The 20,081-nt window shown below is 37.0% G+C and overlaps 1 protein-coding gene across 7 annotated transcripts in view; it reads right to left on the reverse strand.

Moving 5' to 3' along the window:
* Positions 1 to 12,253: 12,253 nt before the first annotated feature.
* RAPGEF6 (Rap guanine nucleotide exchange factor 6) overlaps positions 12,254 to 20,081 on the reverse strand; it is a 66,462-nt gene continuing 58,634 nt past the window's right edge. For 5 of the 7 annotated variants that reach the window (XM_053463313.1, XM_053463311.1, XM_053463312.1 and 2 more), the window contains 3 exons: positions 19,260 to 19,735; positions 15,261 to 15,572; positions 12,254 to 12,449 (listed from right to left, as the gene is read on the reverse strand). In XM_053463313.1, the coding sequence (XP_053319288.1) occupies positions 12,427 to 12,449; positions 15,261 to 15,572; positions 19,260 to 19,735 (811 nt within the window). In that variant the 3' untranslated portion in view covers positions 12,254 to 12,426. The remainder of the gene's footprint in view (positions 12,450 to 15,260; positions 15,573 to 19,259; positions 19,736 to 20,081) is intronic. The other 2 variants (XM_053463318.1, XM_053463315.1) reach the window with 1 other exon arrangement.

The following is a 20,081-nucleotide window of genomic DNA, read 5'->3' on the forward strand; positions in this document are numbered from 1 at the left end:
CCTGCTGTGTTAGACGCTAATGCTTAAATATTATTTCCATAGAAACAATATATTGGACCTCTAAATAAAGGCTTTTTCTGTGTTAATATATTGTAGTAAGTTTGTATTATGTTTACAAGACAGCAACACCCTGTAAAAAACAAGTTTACAAATAAAAGGAGGCATGCTGTTTCCCATTAAATTATATGGTTTACTTTGTTGTTTCCATCTTTTATTGTTAATACTTGATGAATATAAATGACAGCTATAAAGCAGAAGAACACCACAAAATATGTCAAAACAGATTTTCAATTTACCGAGGAAACATTTGATGGTAATGAGTTTCAGAAGTGTTCTCAGGTGAAATTCTTGAAATGCAGAGAACTCAAAATAATGGTGACTCGGAATTGCATATAAATATTTGATTGTCACCTAGCATGTCGTTCATATTAATATACCTGAAAGTAGGACAATCCCATTTCAAAATGTGGGTCATGAGACGTCCTCATGGAAGATAATTAATGAGCATATGCTAACTAATTTGGTTATAAACAGAAGTGGTACTCAAGTGTCCAGAATTTTTGCCATTTTCTTTTCTAATAATAATTATTTTTCAAATAATTCTTATTTGCATCAGGTTGTGCTATCCCAAACGATGTGAACAGACTGGTCTCGGCCTTAATGCTAAAAAATCAAGTATTGTGTTACTGCAATTAATTAGTTTAAAAAAAACATTTCAGGGTTACGAGCATCCAGAATCTCATAAACCAATGTGAAAGTAAAATTGCGGCAGGTCAATCCTCTATGTGTTGTTTTTAAAAAGTACACGTCCTATTACTAATTTTGAAGCACGTAGACGAGATAATACACTTGTGGAGTTGGCTTGAAATGTGAGGAAGATGTTTGGGAGATGAGTGAGAGCTCCGCACATCAGTTTACCAAAATGACTGCAAATGACATAACTCACAATTTGGGACCTCAGTCACGACGCGAACCATGAGAATGGCAACAAACGATCTGCATTCCTTGGGCCAACGGCAGGCAAGCAAGCAAGCATCTCTTGCCATCATCTGACACAGGATTCAAAGGCCTCTGAAGGACAAGACTCACATGGTGCCTATGAAGCACTGCGAGGAGACAAACATACTAGCAGATCAATAACAGCGCAGATGGCAAATGCTTTATTTTAACAGGTGAGAACTACACTGTGTATAGATATGTTTTTCCCCCTTTTTTCACCTGTTTTCTCAACTTCTTAAAGGTGGAAAGGTTGACTGTCACCACCACGCCTTTAGCAGAAGTAAATTCATTAAATTAAAACCACCTATACAGCTTGTGATATGTGTTTGCCAACCTTGAGATATTGGTTGGAAATATTTAGTTTAAAACTTTACATCAATAAAGCCCAGGTCTATGATTCAAAGTGACAGAGACAGCATTAGCTAATTAATTTCCCATCCCGATTATGTCTTCCCTCTTCTCACCGAACCCTTACAAAGGCTTCTGGAATTTGTCGTCAACAAACAGCAACTTAACAATAAAGCAGGGATACATTAGTTGTTAAGAATAAACATACAGATAACAATAATAAACATACAGATTCAAAGAAAAGCAAGTTAGGTGTACATGAGCTTATTAATTGTAGACAATTATAAAATGAAGGATTTAGGAAAAGTGACAGATCTGCTTTTCTGATGCCAGTATATAGATACGGACACAATATGTCTATTCTCAATCTCAATTTATTGGGCAGCAGCAATGACACGTATTTTAAAAAACAAAGAAGACCATGTTAAATCCAAACTGGCAAGTATGTACTTCAAATAAGCATTAAGCTGTAAAATTATATTTCTGGACATCAGCTCGCCTGCTACGCCAAGCCATCCCATGAGATTTGAGTCCTCACTAAAGTGTTACAGAACTAAGATTAAATGACCGGGCTCTCAAACCAAGTGTCTGTGACAAGAAACGGGATAGGCTTTTATATGTCGATTCTTAATAAGGAGATTAAACAAAATTGAAGGGGAAGGACTTTTATTCTCCATTAAGTCTCAGTGAACCTTTTTTCGGAAATGAAAAACATTGTGTGAGCTTCAAAAGAGGTTATCAAGTAACAAAATAATCTTACAAAGCTAAACAAATATCTGTACTCAATCTCAATTTGCTGGGCAGCAGCGCCCTCTCATGGGACGACTTGACATGGCAGACAGCAGCTAGAATAAAAGCCCGCAGGTTTGGATTTGGAAACCGGCAATTTGTCTGTCTTTCATGCCATCTCAGCTATTTGGACACTATCACAGCTTTAATTATAACTAGTTTGTGTTTTTTTGGCAATGTAATCGGTTTGGAAACATCTAGTTAAAGATAACCTCATAAAAGCTGAGACTGATGACAGCCTGTGGCAGAGCCAGTATTATTCAATTCATTTCCTTTCCTAAAGTTCTCCTAATGTTGAGTCAAAATCAGGCAGGTCTCAGGAAAAGGAAGTTAAGATGGCTGCTCCCATGATGTAAACAAAAGATTGTAATATTTACAGATGTGCTTATTTTATTCTATAAACTGTACTATAAATGGTTTATTTGAACTGTAAAAAAGAGGATTTGGGAAAAGGGATTTATCCATGTTAACCCCCTAGGGTAGCTGGCTAATTGGACATCCATGGTCATGGCCTTAAAGCTAGGTTTCTTTGGTCCACACATGATTAATCTTACAAAAACTTGGTTGCAGAGTTTAAATTATTAGGACATACTCAGCGAATATGTAGCTTTGATAACGTATGCATTGATACAAGGGCAAGAGTTAAATCCAAAATTTATAAGTGGCATGAGTTCTAACAACTTCCATGGCTAGGAAAAATTCAAAACAAAAATGACAGCTTTGCAGAAACTACTTAAGGTTAGGGTCCTCTACAAATATTAACCCACTTCATCCTAAAAAAAAAAAAAAAGTTTTATGACCTTCATTAAGCTTTGTGAAATAAGTTTAAAAAATCCTATAAATATATTATATATATATATATATATATATATATATATATATATATATATATATATATATATATATATATATATATATAGCTCAAGTATATGTGTATGCGTATTGATGTATTTTGGTGTTCATTGACACATTTGTATATTTATATTTCACTTGTTCCTCTCCTGGGGGTTTTATTCTCTGCTATTCTTAGTTATTTGTATAAGTGTAGTAAGAGAGTTGCTACACTCACTTTTCTATATTTTCCTTTTAGGTCTTTTAATTGGTTTTCAATTATTTTACTAGTTTACTATTTTTAAGTTTACTTATTTTTTTGTATTTAAAAAAAATCCTTTGTCCCAGCAGCACCTTGGATTCATTTTAAACTCATCAAGGGTATACATTTGAGTAATTGGGAACAAAATGGATTATTTAGCATTAGCCATTTATTTGTTAGGGGGTCAGCTTGCTGAGTTTGCATATTTTAGGGACAAAACTCAAATATCTAACAAGGAATTGTATAAATGCATACAGTTAATACTAACCTCTTAGTTCTATGTTTTATTCATTCTATTGGGTATTGTGGGTCTGACGTGCAATCTCATAATGATAATCAGGCTTGTTGGAACCTCTAGGTTTAACAAAGCTAAATCATATGTTGGTAAGGGATTGAGAAAGGTTTGACTAATGTTAAGGAATCTAAAGAAAATCTATGAAGAAGTCACCTAGTGTACCAACCACATTAAGCCGCAGAATAGGTTAGGATTGTTTTCATTTGCAGACTGTAAGGAAAAAGATGCTATGGGCTCTTTTTGAAGTAACAGACCTTTTAACCTTGATTCAGATGGCCTCCCTTGTTTTAATATGAGCTGATTATTCATATTTTCTTGCTGTTAAGCTGCTCATATCTAGAAATAGAAAATGAAGTGTCTTGTCTACGTCAAAAATAATTTTTGAACAGTGTTATATCAATCATGCTGCTTTTTTTTAGTCTTTCCAAATGGGAATTTGAGTTTAACCTTATATTTATATTTTATTTTATCTTTCATAATGCATCTACATTGTCAATCTGTCTTTGTTACTTTAATGCCTACATGACATCAGTTAAGTCGATTTTTGGATACCTACACTTAGTCTGTACGAGTGCATCGTATTGTATTCTATTTTCTTGCATTGAAATATATTGTTTGTTATCTAAACAGCTTTGAACAAGAAAAATGAAAAATAAGAAAGAGGAAGATCTGCATTTCTTGGATGTTAAGAGGTATCTAAAGGTTTACTTCAATCATTCCCAAGACTGCATAAAGTCTTTAAACTTGTTTATCATTAGACTTGTGCATTCGGATTTGTACAAACTTTATTTTTAATGAAAATTGCCTGCTTCGTGTGTTTGTATGAATCAACGATAATGAAGGCAATCTCTTATTAAAGAGATGAATCCTAATGAAATTTCTGCACTTTTGCAGTTCAGTGTCCTCAGTTTTTTGCCATGTGTAGCCGCCACCATTACAAGCCATTTTGGCATTCGCTGATGAGGTAAAGTCGGGGGGATTGTGTATAGGAAGATATCAATGACTAATAGGTATGTCGATGTCATGGCTGTGATTGATGGTTGCAAGAACCTGTGAGAGTTTTCCTTTTTTCATTCAGGCCAATCAGTATTTACAAGGGGATGGGACAAGCATTAGATATTAATGTGCGGAAGCCATTTTAACTTGCAGTTAGCAGCAGCTACAGACTGATGAGAGTTGGAGTGTGAGAGTGACAGTTAGTTAGCAGAGGCTGAGATTAATGCTCATTTCTCACCTACCATACTGCAGGTTAATTAATAGTTTATTTTAGTGCAGGAAATGTACTGTTGTAGGTGGATTTGATAAGTTCTGACTACTGTAGTGTATTACAGTCACCTGTGAGTGAGCGGAGTTAAGTTGATTAAGACAGTTGCCCATTTTATGCCACTAGCCAAACCTGTAATTTGTGGACAAGAAAAAAAATAAAAACAATTCACACCTCCTCCACAGGGCTCCATGTGCCTATGATCTGCCAATGTCAGCCTGCCCAGGCCCACTGCCTTACTACTCCTACTGCTGCACTGCTTTCACCGTTCTGAAGGGGATGCCCTCTAATTTTTATCGCCATGGACAAGTCTTTTTACCATCTACATAGGTCCTAGGAAATTTCCTGCTGAATTATTCATTCTGGAATTCATACAAGCACTGCGTGTCGGTAGCTTTATGAAATGGGTCCCCACGAGGAGCATAATAGGGTAAGGGTGGTGACATCAGCAGAAGGTGCAGAGCCTCTTCCCGCAACATCAGCTAAACCCCTCTGTACACACCCCTAAGTGTCTTGCATGAGGAGAAGCCCAAGGGCTGTATAAAAGCACACTCCTCCTTTATGCTGGTGCTCTGTTATTCTGGAGCTCTCTTGATGACCCAGTTTATGCCAGTGTCCCTCCTTGCTTTTCCTCTCTCTGGATTTTGATCTACCTGCCTACTGACCCTTGGATTGTTAAACAGACTTTTGCCTTCCTGCCTTCTGCCTGCCTACTGACTCTTGGATCGTTAAACAGACTTTGCTTGTTGCCTTCTGCCTGCCTGCTGCCTGCCTGCTTTTTTATACGGACTTTGCTTATTTGCGTTCTGCCTGCCTATTAAATTCCTTTGGACTGTCCATTACAGCCTAGTTGGTCGTTCCCTATCCTCACCGCTGTTTCCTTGTATTTGGGCTCCTATTCCTGTCCCTGCCAAATCAGACCCTAACATGAAGTCTGTTGAGTGAATCCGGCTTTGGTGGATACCAGGAAAACATTACCTAATTGCATAATGGTCTGGAGCTCTTTTTCAGGGTTTGGGCTAGGCTCCTTGGTTCCAGTGAAGGGTGTAGCATTCAAAATACATTTTAGACAATTGTTTACTTCCAACTTTGTGGCACCAGCTTGGGGAAGGCTCCTTCCTGAAACGGCATGTGTGCCCCTATGCACAAAGCAAACATGGATTGACAAGTCTGGTGTGGAGGAACTCGAGTGGCCTGCACAGAGCTTTGACTTTAATCCCATTGAACATCTTCTCATCTAACATCAGTGCCTGGCCTCACAAATGTTCATTTGGCTAAATGTGCATAAATCCCCTACAGACACACAGAATAGTGGAGAGTGTTATAGCAGCAAAGGAGGGGGGGCAACTCCATATTAATTACAACAAGATGTTGGAAATGTCCAACAAGCTCATATAGATATGATGGTCAGGTGTCCACATGATTTTGGTCATATAGTGTATGAGAATGTGACTGCAAAATATTTTCTTTTTCTTCAATATTCTTAAAGCTTTCTGTTTAGCGGTTTCCTTGTGGTCACTTCTAATTACTCATGTTTTGATTAGTTCCCCTAATTGTATGGGATCTGCTGGCCGGCAGAACATGCATGTATGTGCAAAGCTATCCCTTATCCTTTTGGCATTTGAATTAAGCCAAATTCCTCTACAAATCACATCCAATAACCATCTGTCTGAGAGTTTTTTCTTTGAACGTTAATAATTTTTCACCATTATAGTTTTTAAGTCCTCAAATAGTGTAGCAACGGGAACAAGTAATAAAAGGATTTTTAGATGAAATCTTTCACTGCCATCAACAAACCTGTAAATATAAATGGTACTATTTTAAAATCACTTTGCTTTTGAGCTTTCCAGATACCTCATGGGAAAGCATAATGGTAGGTAATCTGAGTATAAAGGTATTTTCTTGCTTCAGTGTCAATTTTATTAAGTTGAAGCTATGCTGTTAAAAGCGGTGTGTTTAAAAGACGCTTTCTTGAGTGCTTCATCAGCATGTCCTTCCTCAAAGTAAACCAATTGCTGCAAAAGTAAGTGTATAGACAGTCTTATAATGGCACAAGATCTATCATGCATTTTAAATTTCAAAGGTTTCCACATTGCCTAGCATACCTTGTGTCGATATCTGCTTCAGCTTCATTGCGGTTATTCTTATTTGACATTTGTACAACCCTATCCCTGAACAAAATGGTCTTGAGAAGACTTAATGATCCAAGACCTGGTGTATACTGTGGTAACTGGATAGGCTTTAAAGAAATGAAAAAGTACTCACATTTGTGAGAGCAAATAAACGTTGCTCAATCCTCATCAGCATGGGTGGTATTTTCCGCACCAAGGAAATAGCTCCAGTGAGATCAAAATCAGAATAAAAAAACAGGATAACAGTCAGCATAAAAATTAAAATGGAGGTCCAAAAATAAGACTAATACAAAGATTTATAAAATAATAAAAGAAAAAATGGATAAAACACATTTGCTTTTTCAAAGTGTAAAAGGCATTCTAAAGACCTCCATATAAATCGCGTGGGAAGCTTTCATATTTGGCACCTAAATGACATCATAGTCACATGGTTACACACTAATTAAAAGAACATTAAGAAATGGAAAATACACATATATATCAAATCTGTGTACATAGGAAAATATAATTGCGAATGAATATAAAAAACGAGCATTTTTTCACCTTAAGACAAGATAACTTTTATCATGTGATCTCAGGGGGTTTTGAAGTAATTAAACTAGAGATAAACTTAGACACTAGGCACTTGATTGCAAAGTGGATAATACAACAGCACTTTATATATTATTCCTGCTCCAAAACGAGCGTTATTTGCAAAGATTGAGTGTATGTGCTGCGATCACATGATCGTGATTAAAGCACAAATCCCCCCCCCTTTATTTAGAACGATCACGTAATCCTACCTAAAACAGTGTAAAATAGTCATGTGATCGAATACTGCTTATTGCCAGCTGATAACAGAATAAGAAAAAAGCAAATGTGTAAATGTGGTAGACAAAACCATACAAGCTGTTAAAAAATAGAAAAAAAACAGCAGAGAACAATACAACAATGACACAACAATAGGCAAAAAATTCAGCCACACATAGCTGATGAGAATAGAGCCACCTTTATTTGCTCTCACAAGTGTGAGTACTTTTTAATTTCTTTAAAACCTATCCCATTACCAGTGGACACTAGGTCACACCCCTGAGCACATACTATCCAAACCTCTACAAGGCACATTCAACAAAAGTGGCTGCATAGAAAGCCAATAAGAACAGCACATTAACCCTTTAAAGGACAATGGGCGGTCCCTAAACTCATTGAAAACAATGCATTTAGAGCCCGTACATGTACGGGCTTTGTCATTAAGGGGTAAAAGGATTCAGTGATTGGCTAAATGATGGATATAGCAAAACATTTCTGTAATTGCAACTGCAGTAAGACATGCTAAAAAGGGGTAAAAAGATTATATGTAGTAACCCAAAACTGATGCTCTTGTCAGCCCTTCCCCGTAATAAGTTATTCGGCTCTATAAAACCACAAAGCACACTTAGTTTGTTTTGCTTCCGATAAACAATGCTGTTATGATAAAATGACCATACAACAAAAGAGAAAAGGCAAACAACTACCGAGAGAAGAAAAAAATAAAACATTTTATAATGGGCATGATTGTTTATTGTTTTTAACAACATAGGAGACGGATTATTAAACATCCTTTTAACAAAAAAAATATAACAAATATTTACAATCACTCAAAAATACAAAAAGCATACAGAGGCACTGTCTTTCTAAAAGACATAAGTCTGAGAGGTATTAAAAACTGGAGACAAACATTGCTCATTACATAATACTTTACAATCACTGACTGGTGCAGTACAGTTGCATTTTAGATATTGTTACAACGGTGCAGTTTTGCCATTATACGCCTACATTAAGTTTATGCTAATAAAATGCAAACTGCATTTAGGACACGTAAAATAATAGCAGACAAGGAGCAGAGCAAAAGGCAAAGCTGAACTTCAAGTTTCCGTTTAAGTACATTTGGATTTTCGAGAGTAAAAAAAATATCCCTTTTGTACATGTCATTTAAAATGAATGATTGTATGCATGCTTGAATGAGAGTATTCTTTTAAATCATACATAAATTACAAATCAGAATAAATACAACGTAAACCGTATTAGAAATATGCTAAATAATCTAAATCCAATTTAGATACTGTATTTATATTATTTAGATATTTGATACTGATATTCAATTGCAATATTGTATACACAATGTTATGGCATTAAGAATACTATGATACATTCCCAAGCTTCCTACTGCCATTCCTTTTCCAGCCTACAAAACAGATACAAAATTAATACAATTATTTCCCATACAATCATGGTCTTGCAAAAATAATTTTAGAAGTGCTGTTCCACTAATACAAAATATGGAGCTCACCAGCATGATAAAGACAGGCAGTTTTGTTTCTTTCCTGATAGTAATTTTCAACATGTTTCCAATGCCATGCTATACTCTAAAGCAATGTGTAAAATAACACACAGATGTATGAGGAATCCAAAAGTGACTTACTACTTAGAATAGCTTTTAGAGGTTCTTTTTTGGGGAATTAGCCCATTTTAACATGAAGTATATGAAGAATAAATACAATTATTTCCACAGCCGTTTTGATTGTAAGCTCACACTAGCAGGTCCCTCTTCTTCTCTACTACTGTCTTAAGAAGTGTTAATGTAAGTTCATTTATATACCAACAATTTTAAAGCGGGACCTGTCATCCAAAAATGTATGACACATTATACATACATAGGGAAAGCACTAGCAAGTGTATAAGTATTCTCATATAGAATGTTGTATGTGCAATTGGCATTTTGTATCTTCCTCTGAAGGTTAAATCGGATAAAAACAATAAAAAAAATATAAAACCAATAAAAAAGTTTTTTGGGGGGGTTTCCACGTTTGATTCACATACCGACAATTCACTAAGGCAAATTGTTACTAGAAATGAGGTTTCTGAGGAGGAATCACTGCAGCATAGGAGGAACAGCCCCTTTAACTGGAATCGTGTGTGTGTGTGTGTGTGTGTGTGTGTGTGTGTGTGTGTGTGTGTGTGTGTGTGTGTGTGTGTGTGTGTGTGCGCGTGTGTGTGTGTGTGTGCGTGCGCGTGTGTGTAGGTTAAAGAAGCAGCAGATGTTTAGTAATAGTCACGCAGAATTGTGTAAAGTCTATGAAAAATATACTGCTCTATTTAAGTTCAAAAACATTGCCATGCAGATAGGGACACCTTATATTTCAGAAATAGATTAACAAAGTAGCACAATTTAAAAAAAATGTACCTTTAGCATAATGCAGTAATGATTCCCCTTACGGACATCAGAAGCTAGCAGCATGCAGACGATGTTGATCAGATCACTGCTTTTAATTGGTAACCTTGCGCTTAATGAGTAAAAAACATAGCCGCGGATAGGAACCGATTTAACATATGAACATTGACAAGTTCCAAGGCACAACCTAGCACAGGATACGATGGGTCCTCTTAACAGATGGGAAATATATTGTATTTATATATAGCTTTGGGATTAGACCTAAAGATAATATATTAATACTGCATGTTTGTAAGAAAAAAAAGTGGATATTGCCTTATTAGTCCAGGAGAAAATTGGGTCTATGTTCAAAATAAAAAAATATATCTTATCGGACCAACATAGAGGAAGATGTAAAATGACAAAAGCTGATGTGACTTGAAAAGGAGGAATCTTATGTATTGTTTTAATGAAATAGGCACAAAAATCTATTGTATTATACAAACGGTGTGTGTATACATATATATCTACATATACATACACACACACACATATTCCATGTTACTTTTTTTAGTGCTGCTAGAATAAGGTGGACAAACTCCTCCTCATTTAACACTAAATTTATTTTATTGCCACATGCAAACAGATGTTTTAATTGCAGTGGCCAAATTAACACTCGTGTTTGAATTATTTTGCAAATACATCCTTTTTGTTTTATTTTTATTTAAACAAATCGTTTTATTTAACGCCCATTTGAAATGATCGACTAAACTATCTAAGGGAGCATTTTGGTTGTTATTCTGCCTCTGTTCTGAGACATATAAAAAAAGTTAACAGGAATGCAATTAAAAATTAGACAAAAAATTTCCTTTTTTAATTCTGCAGATTAAAACATCATCTTGTTTAAAGAAAGGTATGTCCCAAAATACGCAGGATTCTCTGACTTCACTACTGCCACTGTGTTTGATGTACAGTATTATATTAAGAGAAAGTATTTGCCAATACGTGTATATATAAAACCGTTAGATACCACATCTTAGCAAGCTTTACCAAATAAAGTGATTTTTGCGCGATTTAATTCTCCTTTAAATTGATCTAGTCTGTTAATGCACAATTGTAAATTCTGAAGATCTTGTTGCAGCAAATGTTTATATGCAAATATTATCACTTTAATGCTTGTTTTAAATGACTCTATCTTCACCAGAACTGGTAGATAATTTTTTAAACTGGCGTTTGCGGGGGACGGATACAAACTGTAAGACTTATTACAAAGGCATACATTCTGGACACATACCATTGTTGTGTAAACTACTAAACAAAAGTGCAATTTTGGCATCAAGTTTGTTTATATTAAGAAAAAAAAAATATCAAGTGACGTCTTTTAGATTCATATATGTAGATGCCAGCCATAAGACTTAGCACAAAACATCTTATGGTTAATGTATACATCTGTTGACATATACGCTAACATATATTGGCAAAACAAAACAAACATACATACATAATTTTGGCACTGCCATTTCATATCATATTTGCGTGTGTGTGTATATCTACAGGCACACATTTAGGAAATAATTCTAATGCTGTCCAATTGGTTAAGATGTAATGGAATATCAATTTCTACTGAGGTTATTAATAGCTTATACCGGAGGGTGGCAGTTTTTCATTGTAATATTTAGACATCATTTTTACTAGACCCACATGTCCCAGTAGTAGTTTCTGTATGTAGCCTAGATTTCAGGCACTGATTATATATATTCTACGAAAAATATCTCTACGTTTATGTAAACCATTTCTGGCAAAGCTTTGCAAATGACAAAAATGAAACTTGTCAAATTAAGCATAAAGAAAGAAGATGCCTAAACGCATCTAATAAATTACAGTATATATATATATATATATATATATATATATATATACACACATACATACACACACACATATATATATATATACACACACACACATACAGAAACACATAAGCAATACATTTTGCCTGCATTTAATTCAAGTCCTAGCTAAAAGATTAATTAGTGCAAGGGCGATCTGATAATATTTGATTAAATAAAAGTATGTAATGTTTAATCGATTGTAAGCAGTTTGCTGTTGGTCCAGTGCTAAACAATTTAAGTCAGACTAAGCAGAGATAAACTTCAAGGTTGTTGTCCCTGCAGAGTACTGCTTGTTATGCACAGTGATCTTGATCCTCGGAGCTGGCCACCGCTGTATGTAATTGTAGAAATGTCACCGCATTTAAGAGGTCTTGCGCTACACGGGATACTCTTCCATGTTCAATGTCCTTTCCACAGTCACAATAAATAATAATGATTCCAGTAATTACACAGCCGACACTTGTTCTTCTGGAGAAAGAAAAGAAAACAAAGCGTTAAATGAATAATGTTTAATATAGTATCTACAGATCTCCGGATGCAAATACATGGACACATGTGGAGGGCAAGTTGGCGTGACCAGGGTCTGGCCTTAGCACAAGCTAGCTCCTGACTAGGGACCAGCTTGCTTAGCTCTACCACAGACAGGATTCTTATGTCTCCATTGTTATCAAGTAATGTTTTTGAAAATATTAACTGCTCGTATGCAGGCAGCATGACATTTCCTGCAAGCTGAGTAGCGGGGGGGGGTGGCAAAAGCAAATGGGGGAGTGCTATTCTGGGGGACCATATGAAAATGTAAAGGGGGCACTGCTATCATATGCATCAAAGTGCATATGATGGCTGGATTGCCACTATAAGATGCCCTGCACTCGCTTTTTCTGTAGTAAAATGTGCCGACAGACAAGCACATATGTAATAGTCTATGATGTGTTTCAAGTGATGACTTGTGCAAGCTTAAGGCTGAGCGAACACAACGACCAAAACATATCCATAAACTGTTTTATCTGAACTCCTAATGGTATGCTGTGCACACACTTTTTTAATCAAAAAGTTATTTAATTAATTCATATGTTGAAAATACCGTATTTGCTCGATAAGACGAGGTTTTTTTTCCCAGAAAAAAAAATGCTCTGAAAAATACCCCTCGTCTTATAATCGGGGTCGTCTTATAATCAGACCTCAGTCTGACTATGAGACGACTATGATCCAGATCCCCGCAGCTGCAGGGGATCTGGATCCTCCTGTCTCAACCCCCCGCCCCACTTACCGGTACTTCAGAGTCCCTGGTGTGCAGCTGTCATGTAGCTGGGACAGCGTGTAGACTCACTCTGCAGCCGGAAGGAGGCATGGCTAGCAGCGGGGGTTGTCATCATATGCACCGGAGCGGGGAACTCTGATCTCTGACAGCCGGGGAATGTCTGCGCGGTGCACGCAGACAACCCCCGCTGCTAGCCACGCCTCCTTCCGGCTGCAGCGTGAGTCTACATGCTGCCCCAGCTACATGACAGGAGACTCAGAAGTACCGGTAAGTGGGGCGGGGGGGGGAGTGCTCTGCCTCCAGAAATGCCTTTTTAACCCTCTATAGCCACTCTGCCTCCTGAAATGCCTTAAACCTCCCTATATGCCACTCTTCCCCATAATATGCCTTTTAACCCTCTAAGTGCCAGAGTGGCATATAGGGTTAAAAGGCATATCATGGGGCACAGTGGCATACAGGGTTAAAAGGCATATCATGGGGCACAGTGGCATTTAGAGGGTTAAAAGGCATATCATGGGGCACAGTGGCATATAGGGGGTATAAGGCACTTCTGGGGCAGATGTGCATAACTGGGGGGCAGGTTGGAAAATAGAAGGAAATAAAACCAAAATATTTTTCTCAATCATAGCTTTTATTAAAAAAAATAGTTTAAATGAATTAACATTTACTGGTAAAACTTTTTTCCTATAGGGTCGTCTTATATTCAGGCTTTTTCTTTTTTTCCTAAATTAATATCAAGATTTGGGGGGTCGTCTTATTATCAGGGTCGTCTTATAATCGAGCAAATACGGTACTCTGTTAGAGTTATTTATGCTGTACTGAGTGGCTTTTCTAATGAGTACATATTGTTTATTTACACGACACATGGGGGTATTTACTTATGATTGTGTGTTAGTTACTAAATTAGATAAGTGTAAAAGGGTAAAGCATCAAAGAGGGAGGGCTGGCTACTTGTGGCCAGGGGGCAGATAAAGCAATTGCCCCCTTTCACCTCCCCCTTGTTATCTCATATACACACTGGGACACATATTTACACACCACCTCTCACACATACTTACGCATTCGTTCTCACTTACATATACGCACGCACGCACGCACACACATCTACACACACCACTCCACCTACACATTCATGCTCACACACACACACATATGTTCTCACACAGACACTTACACATTCATGCTCACACACACACATATGTTCTCACACAGACACTTACACATTCATGCTCACACACATATAATCATGCTCTCACACACACACACACACACACACACACACATTCATGCTAACATATACTTATGTTTTGACCAGTGTTGTGATGTTTTGCCAATTAGCCTAATTCCTTGCCTCAACCTTCCTTAACTATGACTTGGACTCTCACTGTTGGATCCCTGCTGCCTTGTTACTGTCTGATACGCAGATAAGTTAAGACGCATGTTTCAGCCATTTTAGCTTGTAATCAAGAGCTTCCATCTACATTTAAAAGGAAATAAACATAAAATATAACTGCCATTGTTTTCATGTGTGGAATTGACTTGGAATGATATTGTCTGGATGCTAGAACAGATCTAATTAGGTCATTAGACCATAACAACAAAATAGCTTAATGCAAAATAATTTACCTCACCTGCAATTTTTAGGTTTCTCCCCCAGAGTAACAGAACATGGACAGAGCTATGATATTTACCAGGACATATGTATATTAGGATATTATCAGAATATGAAGCTTACAGAGTAATAGTTATTGTAATTAACTGGAACAAGCAATAAGTTACACTATAGTATATTGAGAAACAAATTATAAAATATGCAATATGGCATGACCAACATAAATATTTAAATAATTAAGCCTCAAATTTCATAGACACAGATTTGGATGGAAAACTCTGTGTACTAAAGACAATATATTTTTAGGAAGGATAGAACTGGAAGGGTACTCAGAAGAATACAATTAGGATTAAGATGGAGTGGCTTTTACTAAATATATTGTACAGTGGGAAATACTTGGTAAACATACCATCCTCTTCACTTCCTGTGTCAGCCAAACCTTCTACCGTAGTACAGGGCTTTTGTCGGTTATGCCACAGGGACAACATCTTCTCAGAGACACAGCAAGGTTCGCTAGCAAGGGAAGATGTTGAAAGTCTACAGAGGTCTCTATGTATCATCTTTGATCTCTGTATTGCCACATTATAATCTGGAGGTTTTGAATGTGGTTGATGGACTGGTCCTTCCTGTAGGTCAGCTAATGATATTCCCAGGTAGCCAGGAGGGGTGGGTGGTGGCTCCCTATACCTATTGTCCATCTTAGACGAGGTTACACAGTACACTGGCACAATGAGAGACAGGTAATGGGAGATGTTAACAAAAGAGCAAATGCAAAATCAACAAAAACAAAACAGTGAAACGTTAACAATGGCAGGACAAAAACAGGTGACAATAAAAAAACAAATGCAGAAAGGCAGGTTGTGATGATAGCACCAGAACATGGGGTTACAAATCTTTGCTGTAAATCCATAGGATAAACAAAAAAAGAAAGAATGACATGCAGGATTGTATATACGATTTGAGGAAAAAAAACCAATGGAACAATGTAAAATGAAAGGGTTGCAAAGTTTTTAACCGGGAATCAAAGAAAGAGAAAAGCAAACCGCATTTTTCATGCCAAAATATATTTATCCAGGATTTATCTATGCACGTTAATATTTATTTATTATTTATATACACATGTAGTTTGCTTATTTTAGGCACTCCAGTGTAAGTTCCGGGCAATACTAAGCGTCTGCAAATGAAACCTCAACCAAGCATTTTAAAAGATTCTGTGTGTTGTTTAATATTCTGTTAAGCAAAGATTTGTGTTGCTATCACAAATATGTAATTTTTTAATTATCTGTAATGACTTTTTACTTTTATCAAAATGACAAAGCCTATACTAGGCATTTATTGAGATCATGGAAAAACAATATAATAAATAAAATCATAAAGATTGTAATCTCCAACTAAAAACATTTCTAAAGCGTGATCAGTAACCATAAATTTATCTTGTTGAAAAAAAATATACTGTAAAATCTCAGGTACAATAAGCATAATTTACCCTCTTCAAAAGTCCTAAAAAGGTGGAGCTACTTTGCACATTGCACTACTACAATGCCTCAGTCCTCAAAAGCTGAGCGCTGGGAAATTACCGTATTTGCTCGATTATAAGACGACCCCCCAAAATCAAAATATTAATTTAGGAAAAAAACAAAAAGCCTGAATATAAGACTACCCTATAGGAAAAAAGTTTTACTAGTAAATATTAATTCAGGTAAACTAATTTTCATATTTAATAAAAGCTATGATTGAGAAAAATATATTTTTTATTTCCTTTTATTTGCCAACCTGCCCCCCCCAGTTATGCACATCTGCCCCCAGAAATGCCTTATACCCCCCTATTTGCCACTCTGCCCCATGATGTGCCTTTTAACCCTCTATATGAAACTCTGCCTCCAGAAATGTCTTATACCCTCCTATATGCCACTGTGCCCCATGATATGCCTTTTAACCCCCTATATGCCCCTCTGCCCCATGATATGCCTTATACCCCTATATGCCCCTCTGGCATATAGGGGGTTAAAAGGCATATCATGGGACTGAGTTAAAATGCATTTCTGGAGATACTCATTCATTCCATTAATCACACATACACACACGCTCAAACCCCCCACCCCCTTACTTGAACTGCAGATCACCCACTTGCAGACTTCTGCAGGGGCCCGGCTGTGCGAGCAACTTCTCTGGCCCCACCCCAGAGGAAGGAGGGGGAGATAGAGTTATGTGAGGACTGGGCTACCTTCCTGTTCGCCTGCTGCTAATAGCAGAGACGCAGACCCGCCCGGTAAGCAGCACGGCCCCAGCAGAATGAGGTCTGATTAAAAGACGACCTCGATTATAAGATGAGGGGTATTTTTCAGAGCATTTGCTCTGGAAAAAACCTCGTCTTATAATCGAGCAAATACGGTACATCATATCCTGGCAATAAGACTCAGTAAGTGTGCTGGGACCAAGTGAATGCCGACGGAGAGGGCTTTGCCAGCCGCCATGCTCACCTAAGATGCAGGCAGAATGAGAGGAGCGAGGAGCTCAGAGGCAGGCAGCAAGGGACAACAGACCATTCACCAGCCGTACTTACAAAATTGGGTGTAACGTTATACCTGAGTATTATACACATGTGCTTCTTATACCCGAGACTTTACAGTACTGGAAAATGAAGCTCCTAAATGTGCAGTGGATACCTGAGGCATTCTAAGCAGATTGATGGGAAGGCCCATCACTAGCAATGAAACAATTATACATAAATTAATTAAGGAATATCTGTGATCACAGGTGTGTTTTTGGAAGAAAGTCACCGTAAATTTCTGCTTAATCTGTTTATAAAGTAACTTTGTGTCTGATGAATATACCTTCAATTCGCTTCTTCGCGCTATCACAACTACCCCTCCCACTAACCTTACTGCCTCTGATTTTTGCCATGTAATTCGATAATAAAATTGAAACTCTTAGATTATAAAATATCAGCACTGTCTCCCACTTGACCTTCCTATCCCTTTGACTCCTCACCATCCTATTCACTAAACTTACTTTCCTAGTCCCTCTCCTGCAATACTTATACTAATGAGGCTGGTTCATTCCTAACAATGCCACTTTTACCTCTTGTATAATACACACTAACTCCCTCTAGATTGTAAGCTCATTTGAGCAGGGCCCTTAGTTGTTTCATTATATACTATATTATTATATATACCATTAAACAGTATAATATGTGTATTATATAATATATATATTATATACTAATTGTTACGTTAATTGTAAAGGAGAATCTGATGGCACTACATAAAACAATAGTAATATTATTAAATATGCACCATATTTCTGATGCTAGCATAACATCTTAGGGAACATAAATCAATATTTAAAAAGTATCTTCACTGTTTTCTTATTTGCTATCCAGAATTTTCAATAAAAAGAAGATGGCTCTTCAGAAAATTACTTTGCTTTTGAAGGACAACTGAAGTGTGGGGGGGGGGACTAAACAACAAAAAAACAAAAAAACTTTCTTTAAACAGGGGGACAGGATATCTAGACCCTGCTAGGATATCAGCTTGTCCCTCTGCTGGATGATCGTATGCACTGCGATAAGCAATGCAAGTCAACTGAGACTTGCTTGCTGATCACAGTGTGATCAGTGCAGGGGAGATTGGGGGGGGGGAGATCAAGAAACAATATGTATCCCTCTTCTGACAAAGGGGGGGTAACGCATTTTTTTTTATGAAAAGGCAATAAAAGTGAAGTATAAAAATACAGTGAGCTCAGTGATGTCATTGTGACATCACTGGCATACATAATCTCTAAAAATTAAAAATATTACATCATATCGCCCTAACACTACATGTGAAAAGTATAACCCCACTCCTTCATACACTACTCCCAAACCCCTTAAGCCAGGAGTATTAAAACATTTATATGTATGTGGAGCTTGTCTGTAATCAGGGAACGTTGCTGAACATAAACTGGGTCATTGTTCATCAGTGCCATCTACTGTGTAGAAGAAATTCTAAGACATATAAGCTTAAACCCCTTGGGCTGAAGGGGTTAAACCCTTACATACAGACGTGCTGATTCGACCGATATCTTATGCAATATGTAAGTGCTCAGCATGCCATATGGGAAGTGTGGGAGCTGAAAAAGGTATTTCCTATATCCTTTCATAAAAAATTTACTGCATTTATGTTGTTCGTGTTTAAGGAATTTACTACAGTTGTCCTTTAAACAGCACAGGAATCTTCCTTATTCCTTTTAAAACAATAAACTGGATAAGAATAAATGTCTGTTTTGAGTCATACAAAATATACTAAATGTCAAAAGTGAGCACTCTGGATCTGCGGTGTCATTTTAATGTCTGGTGATAATAATATTCATAAAAAAAGTCCAATATATCAAAATAGCATTTTAGCCAAGCTGATCAAATTTCTCTTACCTATTAGTCCTTTTTCGGTAGTCGAAGTAACTGTTTTATAGGGTGTGTCAGTCAAAGCTTCATTTTTTTCTGCAGAACTCAGTTCTCTACGTTTTATAGTGCCATAGTTTGTCTCATTTGTATCTGACACAGAGCTTGATGATGTCCAGCTCTCACGAGAATAACCTAGTTCAAGACTATCTTTTAATTGTCTTTTGTCTGTATTGTAGTCTTCATCATATTTATCTTCGTTATAACTCGACTCTACCTCAGCGATGGGTGCATCCATATGTGTGTAGCGATAAGTGCTAAAAATGTCCAAGCCTTTTTGACCTTGAAATGCTTGGAAATTATCGTGGGAGCTGCTGGAACAAGATGTCCAACTTCCACGACCACTGTCTGCTGTATCTCTGGTGATGTGATCATGTGATACTTCATCACTGCTGTTACACGGTGCCACACTTCTGATTGCTGGATGTCTTGCATGAAGCCAGTTACTAACAGCAAAACAAAAATAGGTATTAAGTTTATTGCTTAGATGTAATCCCTCTCCCATCATATATAAATTCTTCATAGCATTTCCCCACCCTAAATCTCCTCAATAAATCTCCAAATACTACATGATCGGTTCCTTTCAATATTAGCTTACATAAGCATCCCGGGCCTCGAAGGAAACCATAAGCTAGGCTCCAATAAATATACCAGAGTACATATCAATGACACACAATGGACTGATTGCCTAACAAGAGTAATGCCTACTAAATACTCCCCCTTGGATCTAAATCTAATTCTAAGACCGGGTGCTTTGAGTATTTTACAGATTTGCCTCTTATCACAACGTAA

The sequence above is a fragment of the Spea bombifrons genome, chromosome 4, assembly GCF_027358695.1.
Source record: "Spea bombifrons isolate aSpeBom1 chromosome 4, aSpeBom1.2.pri, whole genome shotgun sequence".
NCBI lineage: Eukaryota > Metazoa > Chordata > Amphibia > Anura > Pelobatidae > Spea > Spea bombifrons.